Source organism: Elephantulus edwardii, unplaced genomic scaffold (assembly GCF_000299155.1).
Source record: "Elephantulus edwardii isolate Elephantulus edwardi_28Jun2011 unplaced genomic scaffold, EleEdw1.0 scaffold00077, whole genome shotgun sequence".
Classification (NCBI taxonomy): Eukaryota; Metazoa; Chordata; class Mammalia; order Macroscelidea; family Macroscelididae; genus Elephantulus; species Elephantulus edwardii.
Genome location: NW_006399827.1, coordinates 12,058,502 through 12,072,197, shown reverse-complemented (window position 1 = coordinate 12,072,197; position 13,696 = coordinate 12,058,502). Strand labels below are relative to the sequence as shown.

At 39.5% G+C, this 13,696-nt stretch overlaps 1 protein-coding gene across 1 annotated transcript in view; it reads right to left on the bottom strand.

Annotated features, from left to right (window-relative positions):
• Positions 1–1,166: 1,166 nt before the first annotated feature.
• The window catches only part of SOCS7 (suppressor of cytokine signaling 7), a 39,878-nt gene continuing 27,348 nt past the window's right edge, over positions 1,167–13,696 (bottom strand). The window contains exons 8-10 of the mRNA XM_006889362.1: positions 4,700–4,835; positions 4,137–4,286; positions 1,167–1,273 (exon numbers count right to left, since the gene is read on the bottom strand). Coding sequence (XP_006889424.1) covers positions 4,166–4,286; positions 4,700–4,835 — 257 coding nt within the window. The 3' untranslated portion in view covers positions 1,167–1,273; positions 4,137–4,165. The remainder of the gene's footprint in view (positions 1,274–4,136; positions 4,287–4,699; positions 4,836–13,696) is intronic.

Genomic DNA, 13,696 nt, shown 5'->3' with positions numbered 1-13,696 from the left:
CCTTCTTTGAGCTGAGGAAATCCCATTAAGGCTAAGACATTGGAGGAGAGCTTTCTCTGGGAAAATACAACTACAAAAGCTTCATTTTCACCCTCCTCCGTATTCTCTCACTAGCTAACAGACATATGGAGGTAACACTGACTTCTAAGATGTGGGTACACACAATTTGCCATTCAGAATCTGAACACATGCTCCATTAACCTTAGCAGCCTATGACTGGAGCTCTGAACTACTCAGGTGATGAGAAAAAGCCATTGCATCTTGACAGCTGGTGGAAACCATAAGGATGATATTACTATGAAATTACGAGGGGGGATGGACTGAAGATGGGAAAAGAACAGGGCAAACGTGAGGTCACAGGAAACTGTGATGGCCTAGTGTTAAAGGAGTTGCGCTGCCAACCCAAAGGCACGTGGTTTGAATCCTCTAGCTGCTCTATGAGAGAAAGATGGGCAATCTTCTCCCATGTGATTTACAGCCTCTGAAAACATGCTAGAGAGTCAGCTATGAGTTGGTTCCAACTCCACGGCACTTAACAGCAGTAACAATGCGGTGAGGTCACAAAGCTTAGGAAGTATGTAAAACAACTAAAACAGCTTGTATGAGAGGTGATTCTGAAATCAGGTTCCTAAACTTTTAAAGGAAAGGATTTGAGGAGTCACTACTATTTCCCTAACAAGGGCCATCTGCAAGTTTTTGTCCAATGATCTTTTATTAGAGACTACATACTCTCTTTCCTTTGTTACTCCTCCTGAAGCTCCCTATGCAGAAGCAGATCCACGTTCCCTCAGACTCTCCCAACCTCGTTTTGCACTTCTCTGACCCTTTCCTCCCACCACCTCTGCCTCTGGCACCGGCTGACTGGGTGGTAACTGGCAGTCCCTTTCCCTCTTCTTCCCTCCTTCAGACCTGCTCATCTTTCATGCCACTTCCAATCCAATGGGCACAAACATCTGCTGCCTTTAAGATGAATCTTCCACACCAAGAAATAGAACTATCAAAAATAAAACTTCTGAAAAAGAAACAGTGTTGAGACTTCTTCCAGTTTTCCAGGGAGCTCATCCAGTTCCAGGATCTCACAGGGGCTGGATGAGAAAGGGGCAGCCCATGCGCAGACAAAGAACATGGTTGGTTGCATGCTTCTTCTGAGCCCCAGAGCCACGTAAGGGAACCAGTCTTTGCACAGAGAATCCTGACCCTTCCTATTTCCTCTCTTGTCTTTCCATGGCACCATCATTTGGTTCTTTAAAACTGGAGGTTGATAACCAAATGCCTAGATAAAGAAAAAGAAATTATAATATTCAACAGAGTAGAATCAAAACAGAGTGATGGATCTCCAAGAAGCAAAGAAGCTGCAGCTCAAAAGGGGATTGGAGGCTGCAGAGACAAGCACATCCAAATATAATGTCACTGGAGAACTGTGACACTGGCCTTTTCTGGGGCCTGAGCAGCCTATGATTTAATGCCATAAAAGGTACTAACGTAACAGATACATCCTATTTCCCACTCATCTTTCCCCACCTGCTCTATGGATTAGAAAGGGAACTGAACCCCTGTGGTACTCTATACAAAGCTAGCTACAAACAGCTCTAAGTCTCTGTAGCTTCTGATTACCTAAAAGGGTTTCCAGATAATAAAAAAAGTCAGCTTCAGCCTTCTGATTTAAGACATGCTGCAGTTACACTGCACTATGACATGAAATTCCCATGTAACAGCACACATGGCCAAGGCTATTTAAACCCCCAAATTATGATCTGTCTGAACAGTAAAAATAAGGGCAAAATTTACACTTGTAAGATTTTTGGGAAGTGATACTTCATTTAGTTCAAGGGGTTTAAGGGTCTAAACCAGGAGTGAGTGCTGCATTATGTTTATTCTTTGCCACAAGTAACAAATTCAGTGTTGCAGTAAAGAGAACCTTGGAAATGAAATCTTTTGCTAATATGTGACTGCCTCTCACAACTCAGCCTCTATCTGATCACAACGCACCTTTCCTATCTCAGGGTCTCCTATTTTAGAGTTTTCCTTGCCCAGAATACTCTTTTTCCACATCCTCTCATGCTGATTCCTTGACATTAAGTTCTCTAATGAAATGTCAGCTTCTCACACAGACCTCCCCAATCATCCCAACTTGAAGAGTAGGTATTACTAGTTACTAAAGGTCATTCAGGTTTATTTCCCCAGCAACGTATATGGTCAACTGAAACTTTCCCAGCTATTTATGTACATATTTGTAGGATACTGATTGGAAGCTCCACGAGAGCAGGGACCTTGGCAGTCTTTGTTCAGGTACCCAATGTACCCTGGGTACTTCCTAAACAGCCCTCTGCTTAATGAATGAAAAAAAAAACACATCCCTCCAAAGTTAGGCTGAAATGTTAACTCCTTGTAACTTTAGCTCTTATGGTCCTTTATTGGCCTTTGGAACCACAGAATTAACTTAATCTCTCTTCCTCATGAAAATTCATCAGATACTTCTTCAAACCACCAACCTCCTCCTATCCTAAACACATTCCTGGCTCAAGGTTAAAAGTTATTTCTATTCCCTTCATATTGCCCCTTTGAGGAAGTCTGGATCCCAGGATAGAATCATCCTGAGGCCTGTCTTTGAATGTGCTCTTATTCATCCAGGTTCTTCAAAAAGGATATACTATCCAAAGAAGTCAAGTGCTAATGGATCCCAATTACTCTTCATGGGCCAGGTGAAGTAGTGAACTGCTTTTCCCCTATCATCCAACCTAATCTGGACTGCAAAGTCAACACATGGAAAAATTCTCCTTGAGTTAAATCCCCACTGAACTGAGAAGCCACTTCTGAGGATATAAGGAACCCTGATGGCATAATGTATAATATATTGGGCTTCTGACTAAAGAGCCTGCAGTTCTAATCTACCAGACACTCTGAGGGAGTAAGACAGGTAGTCTTCTCCTATAAAGATTTGCAGCCCCAAGAACAGGAGATGGTTGAGCTAGGAGTTGGGATAAAATTGATGGTAGTCGGTTTAAGAGAGTACAGAACATGCACATAACTTTAGATACGATAGAAGATTGTGTTAAACATTCGGGATCCTTTAAAACTCTGCAGCTTCCCAGAGCTACTATTATTTCTTGATTTCTCTTGATTCTCTCTCCTCTTCTTCACCTCGCTCACACACCTTCCCCGAGAGCATGGGGTCAAGAGAGCTCTAATGCCAGGAGGAAATAAACTGTTGGGTTTCATCTCAGCCACGGGAAAGAAATTATCAGTGGTCACCTCTTCCTTTATGAAGGAAGCAGAGAGGGTGAGGAGATTTAAGTTTCCTCTTCATTGTGGGGTCACTGTGTTTTTTTCCTTTGATGTTTACTTTAATGAAATTTAAGAGACTAATTAGGATTCATCTGAATAGACCATATTCCAAGATATTATGGAAAACTAAACAAAGGAGCCAGTGTAGCAATGGTAAAACAGCCTCATTTCTCCTGAACAATTTACTTTTCAGAGGTCTAAATGGAACTCTTGAAACAGAAGAGCAGGCTGTTTGGCTCATCTCCACATTCAAGCTGTGGGACACTGTGGAACTCTCACTGAAGTGCATGCCTTCTGCAACTGAAAATGTGTTTGTTTCTGCCTTGATGAAATTTTCTTCCCCTCTGGTTTCCTGCCCTGTATATTATTATTTGTGTATCAGAAAGATCACTTAGCTACACTGTGGGTCCTCCTCTTCACACATGGCCCATGCCCCACCCCCATCACTGACTCATTTATGCATTTTTTTGATGAGAGGCTATTTCTTTAGGCCTCTCAAGCCTCTGCAAATTAGGCTATGTGCCATGGTGTTTTTAGCTGCCATTCAAAAGATCCCAACTCATAATGATTCATGTGAGCTAGGTAGAACTGCTCTGCAACACTTTCACGTCTATGACCTTTGGAAGCCGACTGCCAGGCTTACTTCTCATGGTGCCTCTGTGTAGGTTTGAACCAGCGATCGTACAGCCAGGAACCAAATACTTAACTGTCAGCTCAGCATCAACCACGGACTCCACTGGCAGACGTCTGGATGGAGCAGGTATACATTTAAGAGGTGTGGACGCATTTGTGAAAAGGACTCAACATGATAAGACAGTCCAAGCAGAATTTGTTTGACAGAGGAAACATACCCTTGGTGGCAACCAGCAGGGGCCCCTCGCTACGTGGAGGGTTCCAATTCTTGCTTTTGTTTGGAAATAAGCTGCGCTTCCTTCAGAGATAGGTATACCTCTTCCTGAGGATCATAGTAGTAGAACTTTCGGATATAAGAGATCAGAGGTCTGTGAAAACAAACAGAATATATATGTAAGGTTATTCATACAGATTATAAAAGCATGTTTGTTGTTTAGCCTTTACTTCTTCAGCCCTATTTGCTAAGATCACATCAAATATTCTTTGCTGACCTAATAAAAATAACATTTTCTTACTTCTAATAGTTCTATCTCTCTCACTCTTACCACTTTTACTCCATTCTTCATAAAGAATGCAGAAGGGAGGCCAACACATACACAACTTCCTCCCTTCTGGCTGCAATGTGACAGTTCCAGAGTTAGGTGCTAAGTCACAGGAAATGTGAAAAGATAATGCTTGTGAATATTTTATGCCAGGATCTGCCTGTGTGATCACCTTGAAGGCTTCACTAATATTGAATTAATCCCCCTTTCCTGCCCCAACCCTAATGACCCCATTGTACTTAGGCAGTGGGAGATCCGGGATGTGATCTATTCGCACAAGCTGTCTGATCCGGAATCTGCAAAGGTGCTGGAGGGATTTGACATTGCTGAATCGGGACACTGGATAGAGCAGCTGGACTGGAGTTGGAGGCAGTCCTTCAAGAATGAAAATGAAGAAAAGTATTCAGAGGAAACAATGTCACTAACTGCAAATTCCCTTATGCAAAGAATCAAAGGGAGAGAAACTAACTTCTTTACATTCACAGATGTGTTCTGTGCAAAAGCTCCTTCTGTAATAAGTCGTTGATTTCCATTTGCAGAAACACTCTGACAACATTTCACTCAAGGGAACCTAGTCTCCCCTGCCAAGGGCCTCCCTAGTATCACTCCTAACAGCTGAAGACTCTTTCTTCTCAGAACAGTCTGATGAATAATGCTGCATTGCAAACAGCTTGGAGCCAAGTGGCAAACCCCAGACTGGTGGCTCTCAAGGAAGGGTAAGGATCAAAATCATCCCTGCTGGAAATGAGACACACTTGTTCTACACATGCAGCACAGTCGATTACTGTATCCTGTGCTGGTGGCCTAGTGGGTAACAAGGTGTGCTGCCAATCCAAAGATGGGCAATTTGCATCCACCAACTGCATCAATCCCCTCCCATGTAATTTACAGCTTGTGAAAAGCCGCTGGAGAGTCAACAATGAGTCAGTTTTGATTTCACAGCAAAGACTTCGAGACTTATGAAGTCTAATAAAGGCTGTTTAAAAGTGTCACTGCCAAATGCCAAATGAGAAGTGGATGACTAGAAAAAAACAATTAAGATCAAAGTCAACTCTTGACATTTATTTCATACCACAACAGGTAACTTTAGCCACTTCTTATTTCCCTGCTTACTTCCAAATTTTGAGTGGGTTACAGGAGGGAAAAAGAGTTTCATAAAAACAAAAATAGAACTACCTTGTAAGCAAACCAATAAAAAAATAAAACGACCATATGACCTAGATTCAAACTACATTTATACACCAATGTTCACTACAGAACTACTCACAAATGCCAAAAGGTGAAAATAACCTAAATGCCCATCAACAGATGAATGGCTAAACAAAAAACAGAGTGCAAAAATACAATGGAATATTACTAAACCAGTAAAAGGAATAAAGTCTAGATACATGCTACAACACTTAGAGCTTGAAGACATTATGCTGAGTGAAAAAAGTCAGTCATAAAAGGACAAACACTGTATGACCTTATTTATATAAAAACACAAGAAAAGACAAATGTATATGGGAAAAAGTTTATTTGCTTACAAGGAATGGAAAGGAGGGGGGAAAGGTCAGTGATGATAGAAAAATTACATTGATGTACAACAATGAATGAATGGAAATCCAAGTTTTCTGTAAACTCATTAAAATACCAATTAATAAAATTATTAAAAAAAGAAAAATAACATTGATTAAGCAGACGGTTTCAAAGCCAATTACTGTAGTTATTGTCAATAAGCTGTATACCTGCAAAAAGCTGAACTGGTATAAGCTGCACAAGAGATTATTTCCAATAAGGGGGGGAAGAGACGGGGTTGGGAGGGAGGGAGGCAGACAGAAATGAGCAGCTGCTGTGGCTGCCTGCCTACAACCAAAAACCTCATCAGATCTAGTTCCTATGTTTAGAGGTGAGACGATCATGGTTTCATGAATATCTCAGTTAACTGGCCTAATAATGTTTAGAGCTTTTATTCTACCTCCCAGTTTATTGCATAGTGCCTGGCATCTTAATAGTTTCTAAGCAGCCATTCAAGTCATAACTGATTTATTTGCCTAGAACAAAAGAAGTAGGAGAGTCAGGAATAGGAGGAAAATATAGAATGTGTGACTATTGTCTCCAGGCACAACTGTACCTTTTCCCTGAGACCAGAAGAACTGGATGGCACCTGGCTACCATTACTGGACATTTTGAACAAAGACTCTACTGAAAAAAATTTAAATCAAAAGGAGGAAAATACAGAACAGAATTAAAAATTTCCAGAGTCCAGATCTTCTGGAGCAAAGGAGGACAGATGAGTCCTTGAAATTATTACCTTGAGATAACACATCAAAAATACATCCTCTAAGGTTTTCTTCTTAAAACTAAACTTTAGGTTAGTTTGACTAATAAAAGATATTTGCCTTAAGCATTATGCTCTTTTAAGAACTAACCACCATATAGAAGCAAAGTGACAATACAATGCAAAAGATCAGACAGGAACCCTAGGCAACAATGAGTTTATGTTAATGGAGAGGAGCAATTCAAGCAAAGGAGAGTGAAATGGTTACCTTGAAGAATGTAATCCATTGTCATTGAACTGTACTGTATACATGTAGAAAATTTTTTTAAAAAAACAGTAAAGACAAAAGCTACAGACAGAAACACAATGGAGTATTATTTATATATAAAAAGGAATGAAGTACCGATACATGAAATAGCATGAATCCTACAAAGATGTACATGAGATATATGGAAAAGACAAATTTTTAGGGGCAGAAATATCAGAACAGAAGCTACAAAGAGCTGGAGGAGGGAAGTAATAGGGAGCTATTGTTTAATGGATTGGAGTTTCTGCTTGGGAAGAAAACCAGTCTAGAAATAGTAGTGGTGGCGGCACATAATACTGTGAAGGTCTCAAATGCCAATGAATTGTACACTCAAATATGGTTCATTTTATGTATGTAGTATATTTTACCTCAATTACAAAATGATCACCATAATTTATTAGAAAATAAAATATCTATTATTTTTGGTGTTTCATTTAAAATCATTTCATTTCAAGGTGTTTGAAGAAAAAATCAGAACAGCATTATTTCCTTGAACCTTTTCATTATCACTGAAAACATACTCTCCAAAAATAAACAAGAAATACATATTGTGCTTTATTAGACAAGTGAGTTTACCTTAAAAGTACTCATTTAATGCAACAATGAATGAATGGAAATCCAAAGTCTCTGTAAATTTTCAGTGAAATTAATAGTAAATTTTTTGTTTTGTTTTGTTTTTAATTTTTATTTTATTATTTTTGTGTGCATGTACCGTCAAATCATATCTGACTGGTACAGGAGGAGATTGTCCCTCCTTCCCTGGCAGAGCATCTGGTGGATTCGAACCAATAGTAAATTTTTAAAAAAATACTCATTTAAACATCAAAATTATACTTAGAGACAGATACCATCCTAATCTTCATTTCATACACGAAGAAACTGAGGTCCACTGGGCTTTGAGAATTTGCTTAGGTACAGAATCGATCAGGCTGACCTGCCTGGAATGTATACTCCATCAGAGGAAGTTTCTTGCTAGCTACACTATAGTCCAGGGAGCTTCAGGGGAGGTTCACCGGAGTCTCTAAAAGGCACCCAAGTTCTGTTCTGACTCTCTGAGGGGATTGAGAAGGTAAGTCACAGCACTGAATTCATGACTAGTCTCTCTTGATCCCTTAGTCCCCAGATCTACTTTCTTTAGTCTAAGACATTTTAAAGTACTACAAGCCCCCTCCTATCTCAAGTAGTTCACCTGGAAACCACATACCATTAAAAAATAAACAGAGAGATGGGGAGCTCTGGTGGCCTAGAGGCAAGGAACTGCGCTGCAATCCTAAAGGCACGTGGTTCAAATCTACCAGATGCTTCGCTAGAAAAGGAGGGGCAATCTCCTTCTGTGCCAGTCAAATCTGATTTGACAGCACACAACAAGTAAAAAAAAAGAATTCCCACATTTCTCTCTTGAATATATCTGAATTCAAATAGCTAAAAAAAATCTAAACCAAGTATGGCTCAAATGCCTCTTTGAATTTACTATTTTTTTTTTAATTTACTATTTTCTTCACAGGTTTTTAAAGTATCCTTTAGTAAATGAAACTATAATGACAGAAAGCTTTCAGAGGTTGGTTGTAATATTGTTAAATTCAACTTGATATTTCAAAGATAAAACTAATTTATGTATCTAATTATATAAGATTTTCAGTTAAAGAGATTAGGATAATGAGTAGCATACAATTATCTGATTGTTTGCCTGCTTGAATTTTAATGACCATACATACTTGCCTATTTAATTGCTTCTTTTAGCCTCGAGGATCACACATAGCAGTTAGAACCCTGAAAATTCTCTGATGTTAACTTGGGACCATTTACTATTTGCTCTTTTACACAACAAACTATTTGGATTCGTATACCTGGGTCAGTGAAAAGGAAGATCACCCTCAACCAGATGGCCCGACACACTGACTACATCAATGGGCTGGAGCATGATGGAGATCATGCAGATGGCCCAAGATAGGGCAAGGTTTAGATCCATTGTTCACAGGGTCACTATGAGTCACAGTCAACTCAAGGGCATCTAACAATCAAAACATGCTAATAGAAAAAGTTTAAAACATGAAGAAATTCACAAGAGACCAGTGCAGCTGAACAGGTGAGGATGAGGTGGAAGAGTGATCATTAGTAACTTCCCCGTTACAGGCACAAAGCCAGACTCCGGCCACTTTATTATTTCTCTCTCTCTCAAACAAGGACTGGGTTAGAGGCGAAAGTTTCTGCCAGGTCTGAGCACCCAACTCCTTCTGCTCTTCTAAACTGCTGAGACCAGAATTACCTCAGGAATCACATCTACTTCAAAACCAAGGGTCACATTTTCTTAAAGTATACGTATAAAAGGCATAAAGTGAAGTGGTCAGTGATGTAGTCCTTTTTTTTTAAAAAAAAAGTAAGATCATGGGTCAGCACAATTTTCAGCTAACAGTGAAACACTATCTATTCTTCAGTTTGAAGAAAAACTATACAATATAACAGATTACTGACATCTTTTTAAGGAATGGGAGTAGGGACTGTGTGATGTTATGTGTGCCAACTTGGCCATGAGTCCCAGTCTAACATCATTATTCTAGATGTTACAAATGTTAACTTCTGGGTTGCTAACAAACCAAGATTTGAGCAATGACCAATGACTGGCCCTGATTCAATACAGAAACAGTCTCTCCTCAGGTGCCATGTCCCATACTGAAAATATACATATGGACTCTGACAAACCTAGCGAGCTGTATTTGGATCTGACGTCGAATTTGCTCACCTCTAGACCTGAACCAGTGACCTGCCATACCTGTCAACTCTGGACTCATCAGCCTCCAAACCCAGCAGTCTGATGCCCTGCTTGCCTATCTTGGACATGAAAGCCTGCATAGCACCCACAGACCCAGCTGGGTCTTGCCTGCCCCTACAGGCCTGAGAGTCAGTTCCTCAAGATAAGCTATTATCTCTATATATGCAAACATCTCTGATTTTGCTTCTCTGGAGATGCCAGTCTAAGACAGAATGGGAGAGCAGAAGATTAACTATTTCTTACATATCTTTTATACTGTTTGACCACAGAGGTGTTATTTTTCACAATTTAAAAAGAAACATTAAAATTAATAATCAAGACTACTTTCCTTGGTACTAGGAAACTAGCTATCCATATGCAAATGAATGACTCGGGCTCCTTCATCATAACAAGTACAAAAATGAACTAAAAATGGTAAAAGACTTAATATAAAAGCTAAAATAATGAATCTCAGAAAAAAAAGAGAGAAGTTAATCTCTGGCATTAAGTTTGGACAAGCAACAAAGAAAATTAATTAGGACTTTAAAAATTGTATTTTGGTAGATTCTACAAAGAATGAAAACACAACTTGGAGGATAAGAGAAAGTATTTTCAAACCATATATCTAATAAAGGATTCACATTCAAAATATATAAGGAAATTTTTATAATTAATAAAAAGAAAAATAATGCAACTAGAAAATGGGCAAAATAATAGTACATAGTGGTCAGTGAGAACACAAAAAGATGGTCACTATCATTACTCATCAGGGAAACACAAATCAAAACCACAATGAGATATCATATCCACCAAGACAAGTAAAACAAAATTGACAGTCAATAACATGTGTGGGCAGGGAAGTGGAGAAACTGGAAATTTTGTGCTGATGGGAATGGAAAGTGGCAGACCTGCTTTGAAAAAAGTTTGGCAGTTCTTTAAACACTTTCTAGGTATATATTTCATGTCCACACAAAAACTTTTACATTAATATTCTAGCTGCATTATTCATAATAGTAAAAAAGTAGAGGGGGAAGATGCACACAAAAAAAATCCATTAACAAAGGAATGTTGTGTTGTTATGTGTCGTCGAGTCGCTTGTGACTCTATGTACAACAGCCATAAACTCTGCTCTGTCCTGTGCCAATCACACTGTCTCCGATACACCCATACCAATTACCTCAGTCACTGAATCAATCCACCTCATAGAGGGCCTTCCCCTCCTGCACTGTCCCTCCACCCTACCAAGCATGATGTCCCTCTCCAAGGACCGGTCCCTCCTTACATTATGTCCAAAGTATGTTACACGAAGCCTCAGAATCCCTGCCTCCAAGGAGCCGCCTGGTTTAACCCCCTCAAGGATTAATCTGTTTGTTTCCCTAGCAGTCTATGGTACCTTCAATACTCTTCTCCAACACCACAGCTCAAAGGTATCAATGTTCCTTCTATGCTCCCTAGTCACTGTCCAACTCTCTGATGCACAGCAAGTGACTGCAAAGACCATGGCCTGTATCAGACCCACCTTAGTCTCCAGAGTGACAACATTGCTCTTCAGTACTTTGGAGAGGTCCCTAACAGCAGACTTTCCCATCGCAATAAGTCTTTTAATTTCCTGGCTACTGGTGCCAAGAGTGTTGACTGTGGAGCCCAGCAAACTAAAGCTGTGAACAATCTCAATCTCTTCACCATCTATCCTGATGCTGCCAACTGGTCCAGTGGTGAGAACAAAGGAAAAAATTTTTAAAATCGTGGTAAATCCATGCAATGGAATTTTATTCAGTCATGAAAAGGAATAATGCACTGATAAATACTAGAACACTGGTGACACCTGAGAAATATTATGCTAAGTAAAAGACACCAGACACAAAAGGCCATACAGTATACAAATTCATTTCTATATCAATGTCCAGATCAGACATATCCATAGAGACAGAAAGGAGATTAGTGTTTTAGGAGAATAGTTGAATGTGCATGAATGCTAAGCATATGGTAGAAATGATCTTCAAAATACATTATAACCCTATGACAGAGGATTACTAATGTTGTTGTTAGGTGCCCTCAAGAACTGACTTTGACTCATAGTGACCCTATGAACAAAACATCTAAAATGTTGCCCTATCTTGCACCATCCTTATGATCTCTCATGCTCAAGTCGTTTATGACAGTCACCACATCAATCTATCATGGAAGGTCTTCCTTTCTTTCCCTGACTCTCTTACCTTACCCATCATGATCTATTTCTCCAAGGCCTGGTTCCCTATTGAAAATATGTCCAAATAAATGAGATAAAGTTTTACTGTCTTTGTCTCTAAGGAACACTGTAGTTGCACTTTAAGACAGATTTATTTACTTGTGTTTTTGTTTTCTCTTCAGTCCATGGTATATTCAAGACTCTTCTCCAACACCACACTTGTTATCCTAAGTCACTGCCCAGCTTTCAGATGTATAGGAAGAAATGAAAATACCATGCCTTGGATCAGGAGTACCTTAAACTTAAAGCTTTAAACTGACATATTTGCTTTTTAGAACTTTAGTGAGATCCTTGACAACAAATTTCCCCAGTGCAACATATCTTTTGATTTCTTGACTGCTGATGCCATAGGTGGTGTTTGTCAATCTAAGTAAAATGATCTCTATTATTTTGTTGTCTATCGGTCCAATAATGAAAATTTTTGTCTTCCTAATGTTGAGATGTAACTCAAATTGAAGGCTATAGTCTTTGATCTTCTGCAGCAAATGTTTTAAGTCCTCTTCACTTTAAAAAATTTTTTTACTTCTTTTTTTTTATTTCAATGAACATCTACAGAGATTTTGGAATTGCATTCATTCATTGTTGCACTTTTCTCCCCGAGTCCTCTTCACTTTTAAGAAGCAGAGTTGTGTCATCTCCATACCACAGGCTGCTGAGTCTTCCTCCAATCTTCATGACATATTCTTCATATAATCCAGCTTCTTGAATGATTTGCTTGGCATACAAGTTAAATGTTCTTATGTGCTGCCAAGCTGACTTTGACTCATTGCTACTCTATGAACAACAGATCTGAACTTGGCTCTGCCCTGTGACATCCTCACCAACTCCGACGTCCTCGAGCCCACTGTTACAATCACCATCTCAATTCACCTTGTTGAGGATGATCCTCTCTTATGCTCACCCTCCACCATTCCAAGTATGATGTCTTCTCCAAGAACGACACCACCTAATAACATGCCCAAAGTACGAGACACAAAGCTTTACCATCCTTTCTTCCAAGGGGGTATCCTGGCTGCACTTGCTCTAAGATTGGTTTTGGAAGGGTATGAGATAGTCAATACTTTTATCCAACACCACAACTCAAAAGCATTGATTCTTCTGTCATCCTTAGTCACAATCCAACTTTCAGATGCATGGCAAGTAAATGAAAAGATCATAGCTTGAATCAGACAGCCTTAGTCTTTAAACTGATGTCCTTGTTCTCCAGCACTCTGAACAAGTCCTTTGACAGTTAACTTTTCCAATGTGATAAATCTTTTGATTTCTTGACTGCTGGTGCTAAGGATGTTGACTGTGGATCCAAGTACAATGAAAACATTGATAATTTCAATCTTTTCTCCATCGATCCTGATGCTGCCTACTGGCTCACTGATGAGGATTTTTGTCATCTTGAAGTTGAGATGTAATCCATATTGAAGGCAATAGTCTTTGATCTTCTGCAAGATCTTCTGCAACCAGCATTTAAAATCCTCCTCATGGAAGGAACACACACACACACACACACACACACACACACACACACACACACAAAGACCCACCCCAGGCCCAAGTGCTGTAGGCCTGAGGGCCCAAAAATCCTCCTCACTTTCAGCAAGCAAGACTGTGCCATCTGCATAATGCCAGTTGTCTGTTGATAAGTCTTCCTACTCTTATGACATCACGTTTTTCTTTA